Source organism: Pongo abelii, chromosome 1 (assembly GCF_028885655.2).
Source record: "Pongo abelii isolate AG06213 chromosome 1, NHGRI_mPonAbe1-v2.0_pri, whole genome shotgun sequence".
Lineage (NCBI taxonomy): Eukaryota > Metazoa > Chordata > Mammalia > Primates > Hominidae > Pongo > Pongo abelii.
Window position 1 is genome coordinate 88,463,279 of NC_071985.2, and position 13,665 is coordinate 88,476,943.

General features: G+C 36.0%; 1 protein-coding gene across 2 annotated transcripts in view; it reads right to left on the reverse strand.

The window, feature by feature from the left end:
• The window catches only part of ATF6 (activating transcription factor 6), a 212,776-nt gene that overhangs the window by 178,016 nt on the left and 21,095 nt on the right, over positions 1-13,665 (reverse strand). For both annotated transcript variants that reach the window (XM_054526488.2, XM_024251202.3), the window contains exons 5-6: positions 9,300-9,429; positions 8,502-8,705 (exon numbers count right to left, since the gene is read on the reverse strand). In XM_054526488.2, the coding sequence (XP_054382463.1) occupies positions 8,502-8,705; positions 9,300-9,429 (334 nt within the window). The remainder of the gene's footprint in view (positions 1-8,501; positions 8,706-9,299; positions 9,430-13,665) is intronic.

Genomic DNA, 13,665 nt, shown 5'->3' on the forward strand with positions numbered 1-13,665 from the left:
GAAGTCATCCAGCAGAATGCCTCCTCATCCCTAGAGGACCCACTTCCAGTCCCTCAACTGCTTCTGATGTTTCTTCTCACCTGATGACATAAAATAGAGGGTACAGTAGGCTTTTAATGAAAACAGCATCAAAGGCAGAGACTGAAAGCTGCCATTTTTTGTTGTTGCTGTTGTGTAGTAGCTGACACTGGTATTCTGGTGATTCTACTGTCCTGCCTAGTTACTCTGCACACATTATTTTTTCACTGCATTAATGGTATGTCATAATTTTTGTTAAGTTCTTAGGTGTGAATCTGTGAATAAGTGTAAGAAAATGATTGCTTGTCAGTAGCATATGAATTCAGAGCCAGGAATGATGGTGGTGCCAAACAACTACAGATTGTTCACATGAGATAGTGACAACTGTGCTTTCTGATGGTTCACTGTAGGCAAACTTGGTTTCACGCACAGAATTATTTAAAATATTATATAAAATTACCTTCAGGCTATGTGTATAAGATATAAATGAAACATAAATGAATTTCATGTTAGACTTGGGTTCTGTCCCCAAGATATCTCATTATGTATATGCAAATATTCTAAAATCCAAAAGTACCCAAAATCTGAAACACTTCTGGTTCCAAGCATTTCATTTAAGGGGTACTAAACCTGTACCATTAACCTAAAGACTTATACAACTCATAACACTAATCTATTAAAAATTTTACTTGCCTGCTAAGTGTTTCCTTTTAGATCTGGCAGATTTTTATAAGGTGCTGAAAGCCTTGCCTAACATCCACAGCTGCTTGAGCCTATCTAACAAAATGAAGGTACTAAAATAACTGGCAACTAAAATCTCATGTAAATTTATAATTTGTTCAAGAAAAAAAAGCATTATGCTTTCAGACAGGTTGACCCATGTAAAACTCAGCTCAGTATTTCAAAGGATCGGGGAAAACTAAAAATCAAAATAAAGCTTCAAAACACCGGTTTGTCAAGAACATCTGTCCTGGCTAAAAAAGATAACTTATAAAAGCAAAGCCCTTGTTTCAGATGGCCTCAAAAAACACACTGAAAGTAGCAGAATTCAATAAACAGCATTTTATCCCAGATAAGAAGATGTAAAAATAATTTCATGGATTTGGAGTAGATACAATGGATTAATACTTCGGCATAAATGATCATTAAACATTTTTACCTTCTCGTTTTCCCTTGGATTCAGTTTTTCTTTCCCCCAACTTTTATTTTAGGTTCAGGGGGTACGCATGTAGGTTTGTTACATGGATAAATTGCATGTCACAGGTGTTTGGCATACAGATTATTTCATCACTCAGGTAATGAGCATAGTACCCAACAGTTAATTTTTCGATCCTCACCCTCCTTGCATCCTCCACCCTCAAAAGTAGTCCCTATTGTCTATTGCTCCCTTTTTATGTCTATGTGTACTCAATGTATAACTCCCACTTATAAGACAGAACATGCAGTATTTGGTTTTCTGTTCCTGCATTAATTATCTTAGGATGATGGCCTTCAGCTCCATCCATGTTGCTGCAAAGAACATGATTTCATTCTTTTTTATGGCTGTGTAGTATTGAATGGTGTATATGTACCACATTTTCTTTATCCAGTTCACCACTGATGGGCATCTAGGTTGATTCCATGTCTTTGCTATTGTGAATAGTTCTGTGATGAACATATGTGTGCATGTGTCTTTATATTCCCTTGGGTATATACCCAGTAATGGGACTGCTGGGTCAAATGGTAGTTCTACTTTAAGTTATTTGAGAAATCTACAAACTGTGTTCAGTGGCTGAACCAATTTACATTCCCACCAGCAATGTATATGCATTCACTTTTCTCTGCAATCTTGCCAGCATCGGATATTTTTCAACTTTTTGATAGTAGCCATTCTGACTGATGTGAGATGGTATCTCACTGTGGTTTTGATTTACATTTCTCTAATGATTAGTGATGTTGAGCATTTTTTCATATGCTTATTGGCCATGTCTATGTCTTCTTTTGAAAGTGTCTGTTCATGTCCTTTGCTCACTTCTTAATGGGGTTGTTTTTTGCTTGTTAAGTTTCTTGTAGATTCTGGAGATTAGACCTTTGTTGGATACACTGTTTGCAAATATTCTCTCCCATTCTGTAGGTTGTCCTATTACTCTATTGATAGTTTCTTTTGCTGTGCAGAAGCTCTTTAGTTGATTTTTATGTATTGATTTTTGAGCTCTGTCACCCAGGCTGGAGTGCAGTGGCACAGTCTCAGCTCACTGCACCTGCCGCCTCCTGGGTTCAAGCAATTCTCCTGCCTCAGCCTCCCAAGTAACTGGGATTACAAGCATGCACCACCACACCTGGCTAATTTATGTATTTTTAGTAGAGATGGGGTTTCACCATATTGGCCAGGCTGGTCTTGAACTCCTGATCTCAAGTAATCCACCCCTCAGCCTCCCAAAGTGCTGGGATTACAAGCGTGAACCACCAGGCCCGGCCTCTTTAGTTTACTTAGATCCCATTTGTCAATTTTTGTTTTTGTTGCGATTGCTTTTGGAGTCTTCATCAAGAAATCTTTGACAAGGCCTATGTCCAGAACCATATTTCCTAGGTTTTCTTCTAGGGTTTTTATAATTTGAGCCTGTACATTTAAGTCTTTCATCCATCTTGAGTTGGGTTTTGTATACACTGAAAGGAAAGGATTCAGTTTCAATCTTCTGCATATGGCTAGCCAGTTATCCCACCACCATTTATTGAATAGGCAGTCCTTTCCCCACTGTTTGTTTTTGTTAAAGACCAGATGGTTGCAGGGGTGCAGCTTTATTTCTGGGTTCTCTAATCTAATCCATCGGTCTATGTGTCTGTTTTTGTACCAGTATCATGCTGTTTGGGTTACTGTAGCCTTGTAGTACAGTTTGAAATCAGGTAGCGTGATGCCTAAGGCTTTGTTCTTTTTGTTTAGGACTGCTTTGGCTATTTAGGCTCTTTTTCAGTTCCATGTGAACTTTAGAATAGTTTTTTCTAATTGTGTGAAAAACGTCATTGATAGTTTGATAGGAATAGCATTAAATCTGTAAATTGCTTTGAGCAGTATGGCCATTTTAACACTATCGATTCTTCCTATCCATGAGCATGGAATGTTTTTCCATTTGTTTGTGTTATCTCTGATTTCTTTCAGCAGTGTTTTGTAACCCATTGTAGAGACCTTTCACCTCCCCAGCTTGCTGTATTCCCAGGTACTTTATATTCTTTTTTTGGCTATCGTGAATGAGACTGCATTCTTGATTTGGCTGTCAGCTTGGACATTACTGGCGTATAGAAATGCTGCTGACTTTTGTACATTGATTTTGTATCCTAAAACTTTGCTGAAGTTGTTTATCAGATCTAGGAGTCTTGGGCAGAGACTATGGGTTTTCCAGGTATGGAATCATATCGTCTGTGAAGAGAGGTAGTTTGACTTCCTCTCTTCCTATTTGGATGCCTTTTATTTCTTTCTCTTGCCTGACTGCTATGGCTACAACTTCCAGCACTATGTTGAATATAAGTGGTGAGAGGGACATCCTTGTCATGTTCTGGTTCTCAAAGGGAATGCACTTCCAGCTCTTGCCCATTCATTACAATGTTGGCTGTGGACTTGCTATAGATGGTTCTTATTATTTTGAGGTATGTTCCTTTGATGCCTAATTTGTTTTGAGGTGGACTCCATTCTTTTATGAAGTAAAAACATATAAAATGCAGAAATTACTCAGAAGCAGCATAAATATGCTTAAGCCAAATACGCAAATAAAAATTAGAAACACATAAAGTAAATAGCATATGACCAAGTGTTAGGTTTTAATAACAATAAGAAATTACAGTAAATCTGGCACTATGAAAACATATATTTATCATAATGTGAAAAAAAACCCAAAAAACAAGAATTCCCAAGTGCTCAAGTCGTAGCCAGAGCAATCAGGCAAAAGAAAGAAATAAAAGGCATCCAAATATGAAGAGAGGAAGTCAAACTATCTCTCACACAGATGATATTATTCTACACCTAGAAAACCCATAGTCTCTCCCCAAAGGCTCCTGAATATAAGAGCTCTCTTTTAATATAAAATAATATCCTGGTCACCCAAAACCATCAAGGTTGTCCTTTCAGTTTCTGTGTACTGAGAAAATACATGATGGAAAAAGGCTGCTAAGAATTTAGTGAAGATTTAAAATGAACTTGGAGTTTATTAGTCAGAAGTATAGCTATAAAAATTTGAAGAGCTGTACAAAGATATATAAAATAAATTATTTATTTGGTCTATAGAAAATGCTTGCTTCAAGTATGGATTTGCAGATGCTTTGCAAAATGCCATAAGGCTACTACCCCCATCCCCCACACCCCAGGGTCCACAATATACAGACTGAGAACCACTAACTTAAACCAATACTTTGAGAAGAGTATTATAGGAAGCCAGGTTCTACATCCTCTGAGTTTAAAATTATGATTAAAAGATCCCTCCCCAAAATTAAACACTGTTCAGGGAACTTTGGGACTATTTTAAAGAACAGAAGAGGTGTAAACATAATGAATTAGGCAACTTATAAAAAAAAATCCTATTTCTAGCTACAGTTACAGATTTAAAGCCCTGGCAGATAACATGTACAGAGGGCTTTGTAATATTTCTTAAACTAACTAAGAAAAATAATCCAAATCTGTACTACCAATTGTGTAATTACCACTGTCTCCTTGCTGAGAGGACTGCATCACACAAAGAAGGAGATGGAAGAATACCAAGGCAAGGCCAAATGTGGCTTGAGTCCTACCAAGCCACTGCTGCTTCCTTTTTTTCCCATATTGTACATCAAGCCTTTTCATCCCAGAGTACCCAACTATCCTCAAATTACCCAGCATCTAAATCAGGGATACTCTAAATATTCTAGGCATGTTTGGGTTCAACACAGAATGAGGGGAAACAACTAAATTTCTATGACAATATGTTCAAGTGAAAGAACAAAAAACTCTCATGGTGACTTGGTAAATGCTGACCAGGCCACAAACCACAATGCAAAGAATTGTTTGGGGCCTTAAATAGCAGCTGAACATAGTTACTACTGTTCCTAGTGTGGAAACAGTTAAAAAGGACATTCCAAAGGCTGTTTATCCATTTCAGCATGCTCAAAATCCTCTCTGGCATTACATGCAAATCCCCCTTAACAGAACACGGCTAGATTCAATGCCATATATTTTTTTGACTATGTGTAACTCACTGATTTTGACAGTTCTTTCTTTTAAACTTTCTTCAAAGATTTTAAACTATGTATCAAACATTTATTGAATGCCTACTTTGTCTGAAATAGCATTCAGACAAATACTTTGTCTGACTTTGGGCAAATAATCTGTACTTAGCGTTCTCATCTAAAAAATGGAGATATCACAACCCATCACCATAAATCATAGAAACATACTGAAGTTTCAAATAATGTGTAAATATTATTTGAAATAAGATAATGCACTTAAGCACTTAGAAGAGTGTCTGGCACATAGTAAGAACTTAAATGCAATTATTATTATTATTAATCTCCTTTTCTATATAATAATAGCTTCCATAAGGGCACTGCATGAGTTATTAATTTATTAGTTATCACAGTGACTGTTATTTAACTGTTTGTGAATTTAATTCCCCAATTAAAGTGTAGAATTCTTGAGAGCAAGGAATACATCTGTCATTTTTTTTTTTAAGGCAATACAGTATAGTGATTATTTACACAGACTCCGAGCCAGACCACCTGGGCTCAAGTTCTGGCTCCACTTCTTATTAGCAGAGTGATCTGGGCAACGTATTTTACCTGTCTCCCATTTCAATAATTTTCGCCATCATCTACCCAAAAAGCCCTAAGATAGAAAAATGGAAGTCATCCTAGACACCTTCCTCTCTATCCTTCAGCCTCCTTCTACACAATCCAATTACCAATCTCTACGATTCTACACTTTTAACACCTCTACTCTTCATCCTGGTTCTCCACTTTCATTGATATTCCAGGCTTTCATTATCTCTCATCTACACTACTCAAAACAGTCTTAAAGGACATGGAGGACTGAGAAGTAGAAGTAGGCATAAGTTGTTGCTGGTTGGTAGAAAATGGTGAGCCAAAAAACTAGGAAAAACAAGAGAATTCAAAGGACAATGCCAGATTAGTTGAGCTAGAAGAAGGAATTTATAGAAAAGAGTAATATTATTAAGTTCGAAAACTAAACCAGAAGGCCAGGCATGGTGGCTCATGCCTTAATCTCAGAGCTTTGGGAGATCAAGGTAGGTAGATCCCTTGAGCCCAAGAGTTCGAGACCAGACTGAGCAATATAGTGAGATCCTGTCTCTATTAAAAACAAACAAACAACAACAACAACAAAAAACTAAAAACTAAACTAGAGCCAAATTGGGAAAAGTTTTACATTCCAAGCTAGAGAATCTCAGTCTTAAACCTGTGGAAATTACCTCTTCTTTTTCAATGGTAAAATATTTACTACTAGTATTAACATGATTAACTGTATAACGTCTTGCCCATACTTCCCTTCTTCCTCCCCATTCTCAAATAAATGAAAAACATACTTTAAATCTGTATGTTATTATAATAATACCACCTATTTAGATTATACTACAAAAACAGACAAGGCACCAGGCGCGGTGGCTCACACCTGTAATCCCAGCACTTTGGGAGGCCGAGGCAGGTGATCACGAGGTCAAGAGATCAAGACCATTCCGGCCAACATGGTGAAACCCTGTCTCTACTAAAAATACAAAAATTAGCTGGGCATGGTGGCACGTGCCTGTAGTCCCAGCTACTCTGGAGGCTGAGGCAGGAGAATCACTTGAACCCAGGAGGTGGAAGTTGCAGTGAGCCGAGATCACACCACTGCACTCCAGCCTGGCAACAGAGCGAGACTCTGTCTCAAATAAAAGAAAAAAAAAAAGACAAGGTGCAGTTCCTCATATTAGCACATGCTCACAAAAAAATAAGTACAGTCTTCAGATGACAGGAAAGTATTGAAGTTTCAAATAATGTGTAATTCAGGTTTCTGGAACTGATAAACTGCTCAGAAAAGAACAGTTTGTCTTCTTATTATAGGTAAGATCTTCCATCACTCAAACATAGTCAATGATCTGCTAAGGGCAAATTCTTAGGAATACCCCTGCTTTATACACTAGTCATATTAATGTCAGACTTTTTGTATAGACGTATTTTAATAGCTTATGGGAACTACAATGAGGTTCTTCATTAGTTTAAATTCTTAGCCTTTGGGAAGGCACAGATCCTTATGAGATCCTAATGAAAGTTTTGGAGACTATCCCTAGAATAATCCACATATGAACATACATTAAATCCTGCATTTTATTTCAAGGAGTTCATGAACCCTTAATACACATTTATAAATCACAAGAATTAATCACAAGAATTCTATAGGATTGCTACTTTTCAAATGGAAAAGGCAGCAGTTCTGACTTTGTACTGAGAGGGCAGGCATTTCAAACTGGTTTTTGTTTGTTTGTCTGTTTATTTTTGGTGGGACTGATAGATGAATTTCCACTGATCCATCCATTCTCTCATCTAGGTCTTCTTTTTATCAATGTCATATTGTCTATGACCATGTAACAGAACAAAGCTAAAAGAGTATCTGGAAATTAAATTTATCAAATTTGCCCTCATTAAAATTATGCTCCAAAAAACGAGCTAACTATTCACAATTGGAGATACAGTACAAATGTAACATTGGTGTTTATTTGCAACCCATACCCCATTATTGCCTAGTCGTATCTGGTGCCAACAAACTAAATCCAGAGAGAAGAATGCTGCAAAAGTTTTCTTGTACCCAGTGTATACAGATATCAGTATGAGTACAATGATGACTAATCTACCTAAGAGATCTCCATATGGAAATGACTCCCATATCTGAAGAGTACCAAATCCTCAGACTTGAACTTCTTTCAATAATGACCTAAACCTCTCATAGAATCACAAGTGTATGAGGCCATCTGGTGGATAAAATACGAAACACACAAATTCTTAGCTAGTTGAAAGCAGAGTTCAGGTCTCCTCATGACCAGGTCAATACACTGTTTACTAAACCATGCAGCCTCCTCAGAGATTAAGGGCTTGATTCTATTGCTATAACACACCTGAAATGGACCCTATTATTTTAAATATTCCTTAAAAACAAAAAAAGTTCACAGCCACAAAAATCTGGCTGACCTGAACTCTGCCTTCAACTAGCTTAAAATTTGTGTTCCTGTATTTTATCCACCAGAATAAAATGGCACCAAGAAAGTATCCCAGATTTTCAAAATAACCATCAGATGTAACTGGTCTGGAGAGCTATATCCCTTGTTATGACAGGAACCACACATTAGTCATCTCTGCAACGTCCTCATAACCAAAGACATTCCTGACAAACAGCACGTGCTCAGAAATTATAACCCGAATTAAAACAAATCATATGACACAACCCTTACTGCTCTCCAAATAAATTTACACAGCCTTAAATTCTGCTCAGGTACCTTTAGTGGGTGCAGGTTGTAAACTGATAATTGGTTGCTGCTTTGCCAATGGCATAAGTGTTGGTACTGTCTGAATAATGATGGTTTTTGCTGGAACACTGGAGTTTGTTTGAGTCTTGGGTGCTGCTGGAAGCAATAAAGGCTTGGGCTGAATTGAAGGTTTTGAATTCACCTGAATTTTTTTCTTTGGAGTCAATCCATTTTCTGGAGAAAAACCAGACAAACCACAAGTCAATGTGAAAGCAATTAAGCAAGCCCTAAAAAACAGATTCTATCACACACCTTTCTCTACACATTATCTTAACTTCGAGTAACAATCTTTAACTGGAGTTTAAGCATAGCTACAGTACATATACTTGAATGAACTGAAGAAAAGTACTTAAACTGTTACCTCCTTTTTAACCAAGCTGCAGTTCTGGGAATGGGACACACTAACTGGTAAAGGAGAATAGCTAAAATCACGGGATAACACCCAGAGATTAATGAGGTAACAAATGTCATAGCTGAATGCCCTCCATTCAGTTATCTTTAACTGAAACTTTGAAATCTCTCCTGAAGATGGTGGGGTCTGAGTTTATTTTAAAGTATCTTTCACCTGTAAAGACAGAGACAACCAAAGATTATTTCTCCCCTTTCCTCTCCACGGTAATCACTCACAACAAACAATATAGGTCCACCAATTAAAAAACAGCAAGCCAGCCTAATAAACATAAATTTAATCCAGCATTTTCTTTTAAGAAATGGAACCTAAGCTCAATCTGAAATAGAAATAACAGAAGTTAGGAGATAGAGTAATACCAGTCTTGTTCCTAGGACCAGTGACAGGCTTATCTTCCTTCAGTGGCTCTGCTGAAGAGGGACTATTAGAGCTTTCACCATATAAGGAAAGGGGAGACATCTGAGAACTAGAAGACAAATCCAACTCCTCCTGTAGCATAATAAAAACAAAAATTAATGAGTATAATCCTTAAGTAGCAAATTGCATAGAAAAGGAGGAGACCCATATATAAACAGAAAAACACTTCAAGGTAACTTCAAAGGAGAGGTATATTAGAAACTGTATCTATACATTAAGTAATAAGTGACTATCAGCATGATCCATCTATACCAAAGGAAAAATAACTCAAAATGCAGAGTAAGTCTATGCCATCCTGTTATATTAAAGATATGAATCATTGATCTGTTTCTACATTTCTTCCTACAAACTACACACACACACACACACACACACACACACACACACATAAAACTTGGTTCATAGTCATACAAACATTCAGTATCAGTATAAGGTTGCAGTTAAAATGCCAATATCCTTTCTCCATAATCTCTCTTATTCGGTCTTAAAAGAATATCAAAAGCAAAATAATTTTATTTGTATTCTTTTCTATTTTCTATTTTGTAATACTGCCTTTGTTCCAAATGTTGTAAAAGAAAGATGCATGAATGGAGCAGTGCTTTTTTTTTTTTTTTTTTTTTTTGAGACAGAGTCTCACTCTGTTGCCCAAGCTGGAGTGCAGTGATGCAATCTCAGCTCACTGCAACCTCTGCCTCCCCAGTTCAGGCAATTCTCCTGCCTTAGCCTCCCAAGTAGCTACAACCACAGATGTGTGCCACCACGCCTTGCTAAGTTTTTGTATTTTTGGTAGAGAGGGGGTTTCACCATGTTGGCTGGGCTGCTCTAGAACTCCTGACCTCATATGGTCCACCCACCTCAGCCTCCCAAAATGCTGGGATTACAGGCGTGAACCACCCCACCCAGCCAACAGTGCTATTTTCTTTAATTTAGTAGGTGAATTCATAATGATTGAGATACATAAAGATAACATTTGCATTTTCCCAAAGTCTTTTAATATTCAGTGAATCTGTCTCATTTTGTTAGAATAAAGAAACAACATAGAAGTAGCAATTCAATTCAGACAGAAAAGATGGCATGCATGATCACACAATAGACATAATCTCTACTTTATAACATCTTCAAAATAATCTATAAGATTATAATATAAAAACAAAATTTAAAAGAATACTTGTTTACTCTCAGGGTGTTGCAGACCCTCTTAAGTCAGAACACACAGAAGCCACAAAGGAAGAAGAAATAGATTTGAACAAATAATAAGTAAACTAACAATAAAAACTAGACCATAAACAAAGTTAAAAGACATATATTGGTAGAAAATATTTGTGAAAAATAGACAAAGGGCAGGAACAGCCATTGCACTGAAAAGGAAATGCAAATGGTAGCCAAAGGCAAATTTAAATTTTTTAATCATAAAAAAAATTAAAATGACCTGGAGAGGATATGGGAGAAAGAGATGCTCCCAGTCTCACTGGTGAGAGTGACAAGTGACAACTGCATCTTCATTCATCCTTAACACCTACTCAGCATGTAAGCTGAGCAATATGTAGAGTGTATTAAAATATATTTCCAAGAAACCAAAGAGTACAAGGTAACACGGGAGGAGACTATTATCTTCATGGCCTTTGACGCTTAAAAGGTATTTGATAATATTCAACAAGTATTCCTCAATAAAATCCTAGAAAACAAGGATCCGAGCAATACTTTCTTAACATTAAAAAGCTATCAGTAATTATACAGCCAAAGCCAATGCTGAATGCATTATAATTAAAGTCAGGATAAAAAATAGATACCTGCTTTTTCTGTAATTCTAGTATAATTACACTAAAAGAAGAAATTTAAAAAACATTAAAACAAAAGAGACAGCGTGCCTTTTAGCAAGGTAATATGCTATATACTTGAAGCACATGTAACAATCCACTGAAAAAAAAATTTGACCTTGAAAATATTGTATTAATACACACTTAGAAAATATAATAAAAAATAAATATTTCAAGCCAGGCACAGAAAGACAAACATCACATGTTCTCACTTATTTGTGAGATCAAACCAAAACAATTGAAATCATGAACATAGAGTAGAAGGATGGTTACCAGAGGCTGGGAAGGGTACTGAGAAGCTGGTGATGAGATGGTGATTGTTAATGGGTTAAAAAAAAAAAAAAAAAAAAAAAAAGGAGAAGGAATAAGACATTATTTAATAGCACAGCAGGGTGACTATACTCAATAAGAGCTTAGTCGTACATTTTAAAATAACAATAAGAGTGAAACTGGATTGTTTATAACACAAAGGATAAATGCTTGAGGGGACAGATACCCCATTTTCCATGATCTAATTATTTTACATTGCATGCCTATGTCAAAACATCTCATGTACCCCACAAATATATATGCCTACTATGTACCCAGAAAAATTAAAAAGAAAAAAGATTTAAATAAAACAAATAAATAAATATTTCACTCATAATAGCAATAACAATTACAAAATACCTAGAAATTTTCTAAAGAATGTGCAGGACCCATATGAAGAAAAGTACACAACTGAACTAAGGCATAAAAGAAGATTTGAGTAAACAAAGAGATATACAATATTGTTGAAAAGAGTGATTACAAGTGATTATAAAGACAACACAGTTAGGAAAACTGATTCATTTCTATAGAGAAAATTAAAACTAGATCCCTACCTAGTGCTAGATCCCCACATAATACCACATATTAAAGTGGTGTCTAAGAGTATTAAGAAACCTAAATGTGAAAGGTAAACCATATGGTTAATAAAAGAAAATGCAGGAGAATACCTTTGTGCTCTAAAAGCATAGAAGGACTTCTTAAATAAGCCATAAAGCAAAAGAAAAAAAAAGATAAGCCTGAGTAATTGAAAATTAACTATTTATACTTAATAAAGACTACAAAGTTAATAGATAATAGAAAGGGAAAAGATATAGGCAATTTGAATGTCTAAATCCAACAAGAGTTTACTATTTCAAATATACGAGGAATTCCTGCAGATAAACAAGAAGACAACTGAGTAGAAAAACTGGCAAAGGACAGGAATAAACAATGTATAAAAGAAAAAAAGTCCAAAAAGCTCATAAGAATGTAAACAAATGTTGAAAACAATAACCAAAGAAATACAAAGTAAAACAAAATAGAAGCAAACGACAACAAAACACATTGTGCCATGGAGTAAAAATTAAAAAGGCAGACAATGCCAAGTATCAGGAGAGAAGTCACAGGGATCCTCAGGCACTGCTGCCAGCCCACAGAGTACTATGATGATCCTGGGGAGCAATATGGAAGCACTTGTCAAATTAAATATCTGCACATTCTACCACCCAGCAATTCTAGGCATATATCCTAAAGGATTTCTCACATGGGTCCTCAAGGGAACATTTTTAAAAATATTCATTATGGTGTAGGTAAAAATGTAGTGAATGCATACTTGAATGTTGTACAGAGTTAGATGCAACAGATTTGATGTACACAGAGCAATAGGAATTTATCTTAAAAACACTGTGCTGATTTTTAAAAGTAAATAATATAAAGATATCTACCATAATACCATTTACATAAATTTAAAATACAAGCATATAATTGAAATCAGATGAACTTTTTGATAAATGGTACTAGAATAATCATTTTGATAGTCATTTGGAAAAACATAAATTGGATTTGTATCTCATATAATACACAAGGGTAATTTCAAATGGATCCGAGATCTAAACACCAAAAATAATATCTCATGATAAATACTTATTCATAGTCACTTAGAAAATATTTCTTCCTGAATAATTTTATGCTAAGCCACTAGATGGGGTAAAGCAAGACCACCATCCATGCAGAGAAGTAGCCTGGTGGAATGTCAGGGTCCAAGAAGGGTAGAGAGGGCACTGATATGGCAGGCGGCCTGGCATGAGGAGTCACAGCAGAGTGACGAGGGCATCCACATGGGAAGACAGCCTGGTGTAAGGACATCAGAGCCCAAAGGAGACACGTTAAAAGAACATAAGAGCTGGTGTGAAGGGACCCCCACTGGCCAAATCCAGGACAACGTAATAATCAGAATAAATAATTATAGTAACGGATTATAATCTGTTGAATAATACAGATATTAACAAATAAGTGAACAAATATAAAGTGTGATGATGAACAGGCTATTTTTACATAGTCTTAAAGTATCTTTCTCACAAAATATGTATGGCATAGAGAGAAAAAGCAACTTCACAATGGAATAGGTTGGCAGATAACATCTATGAAGTGATCAAAGTGAACATAATCAGTATTAGAAAAAATCAAAATTGGGTCATCGAAA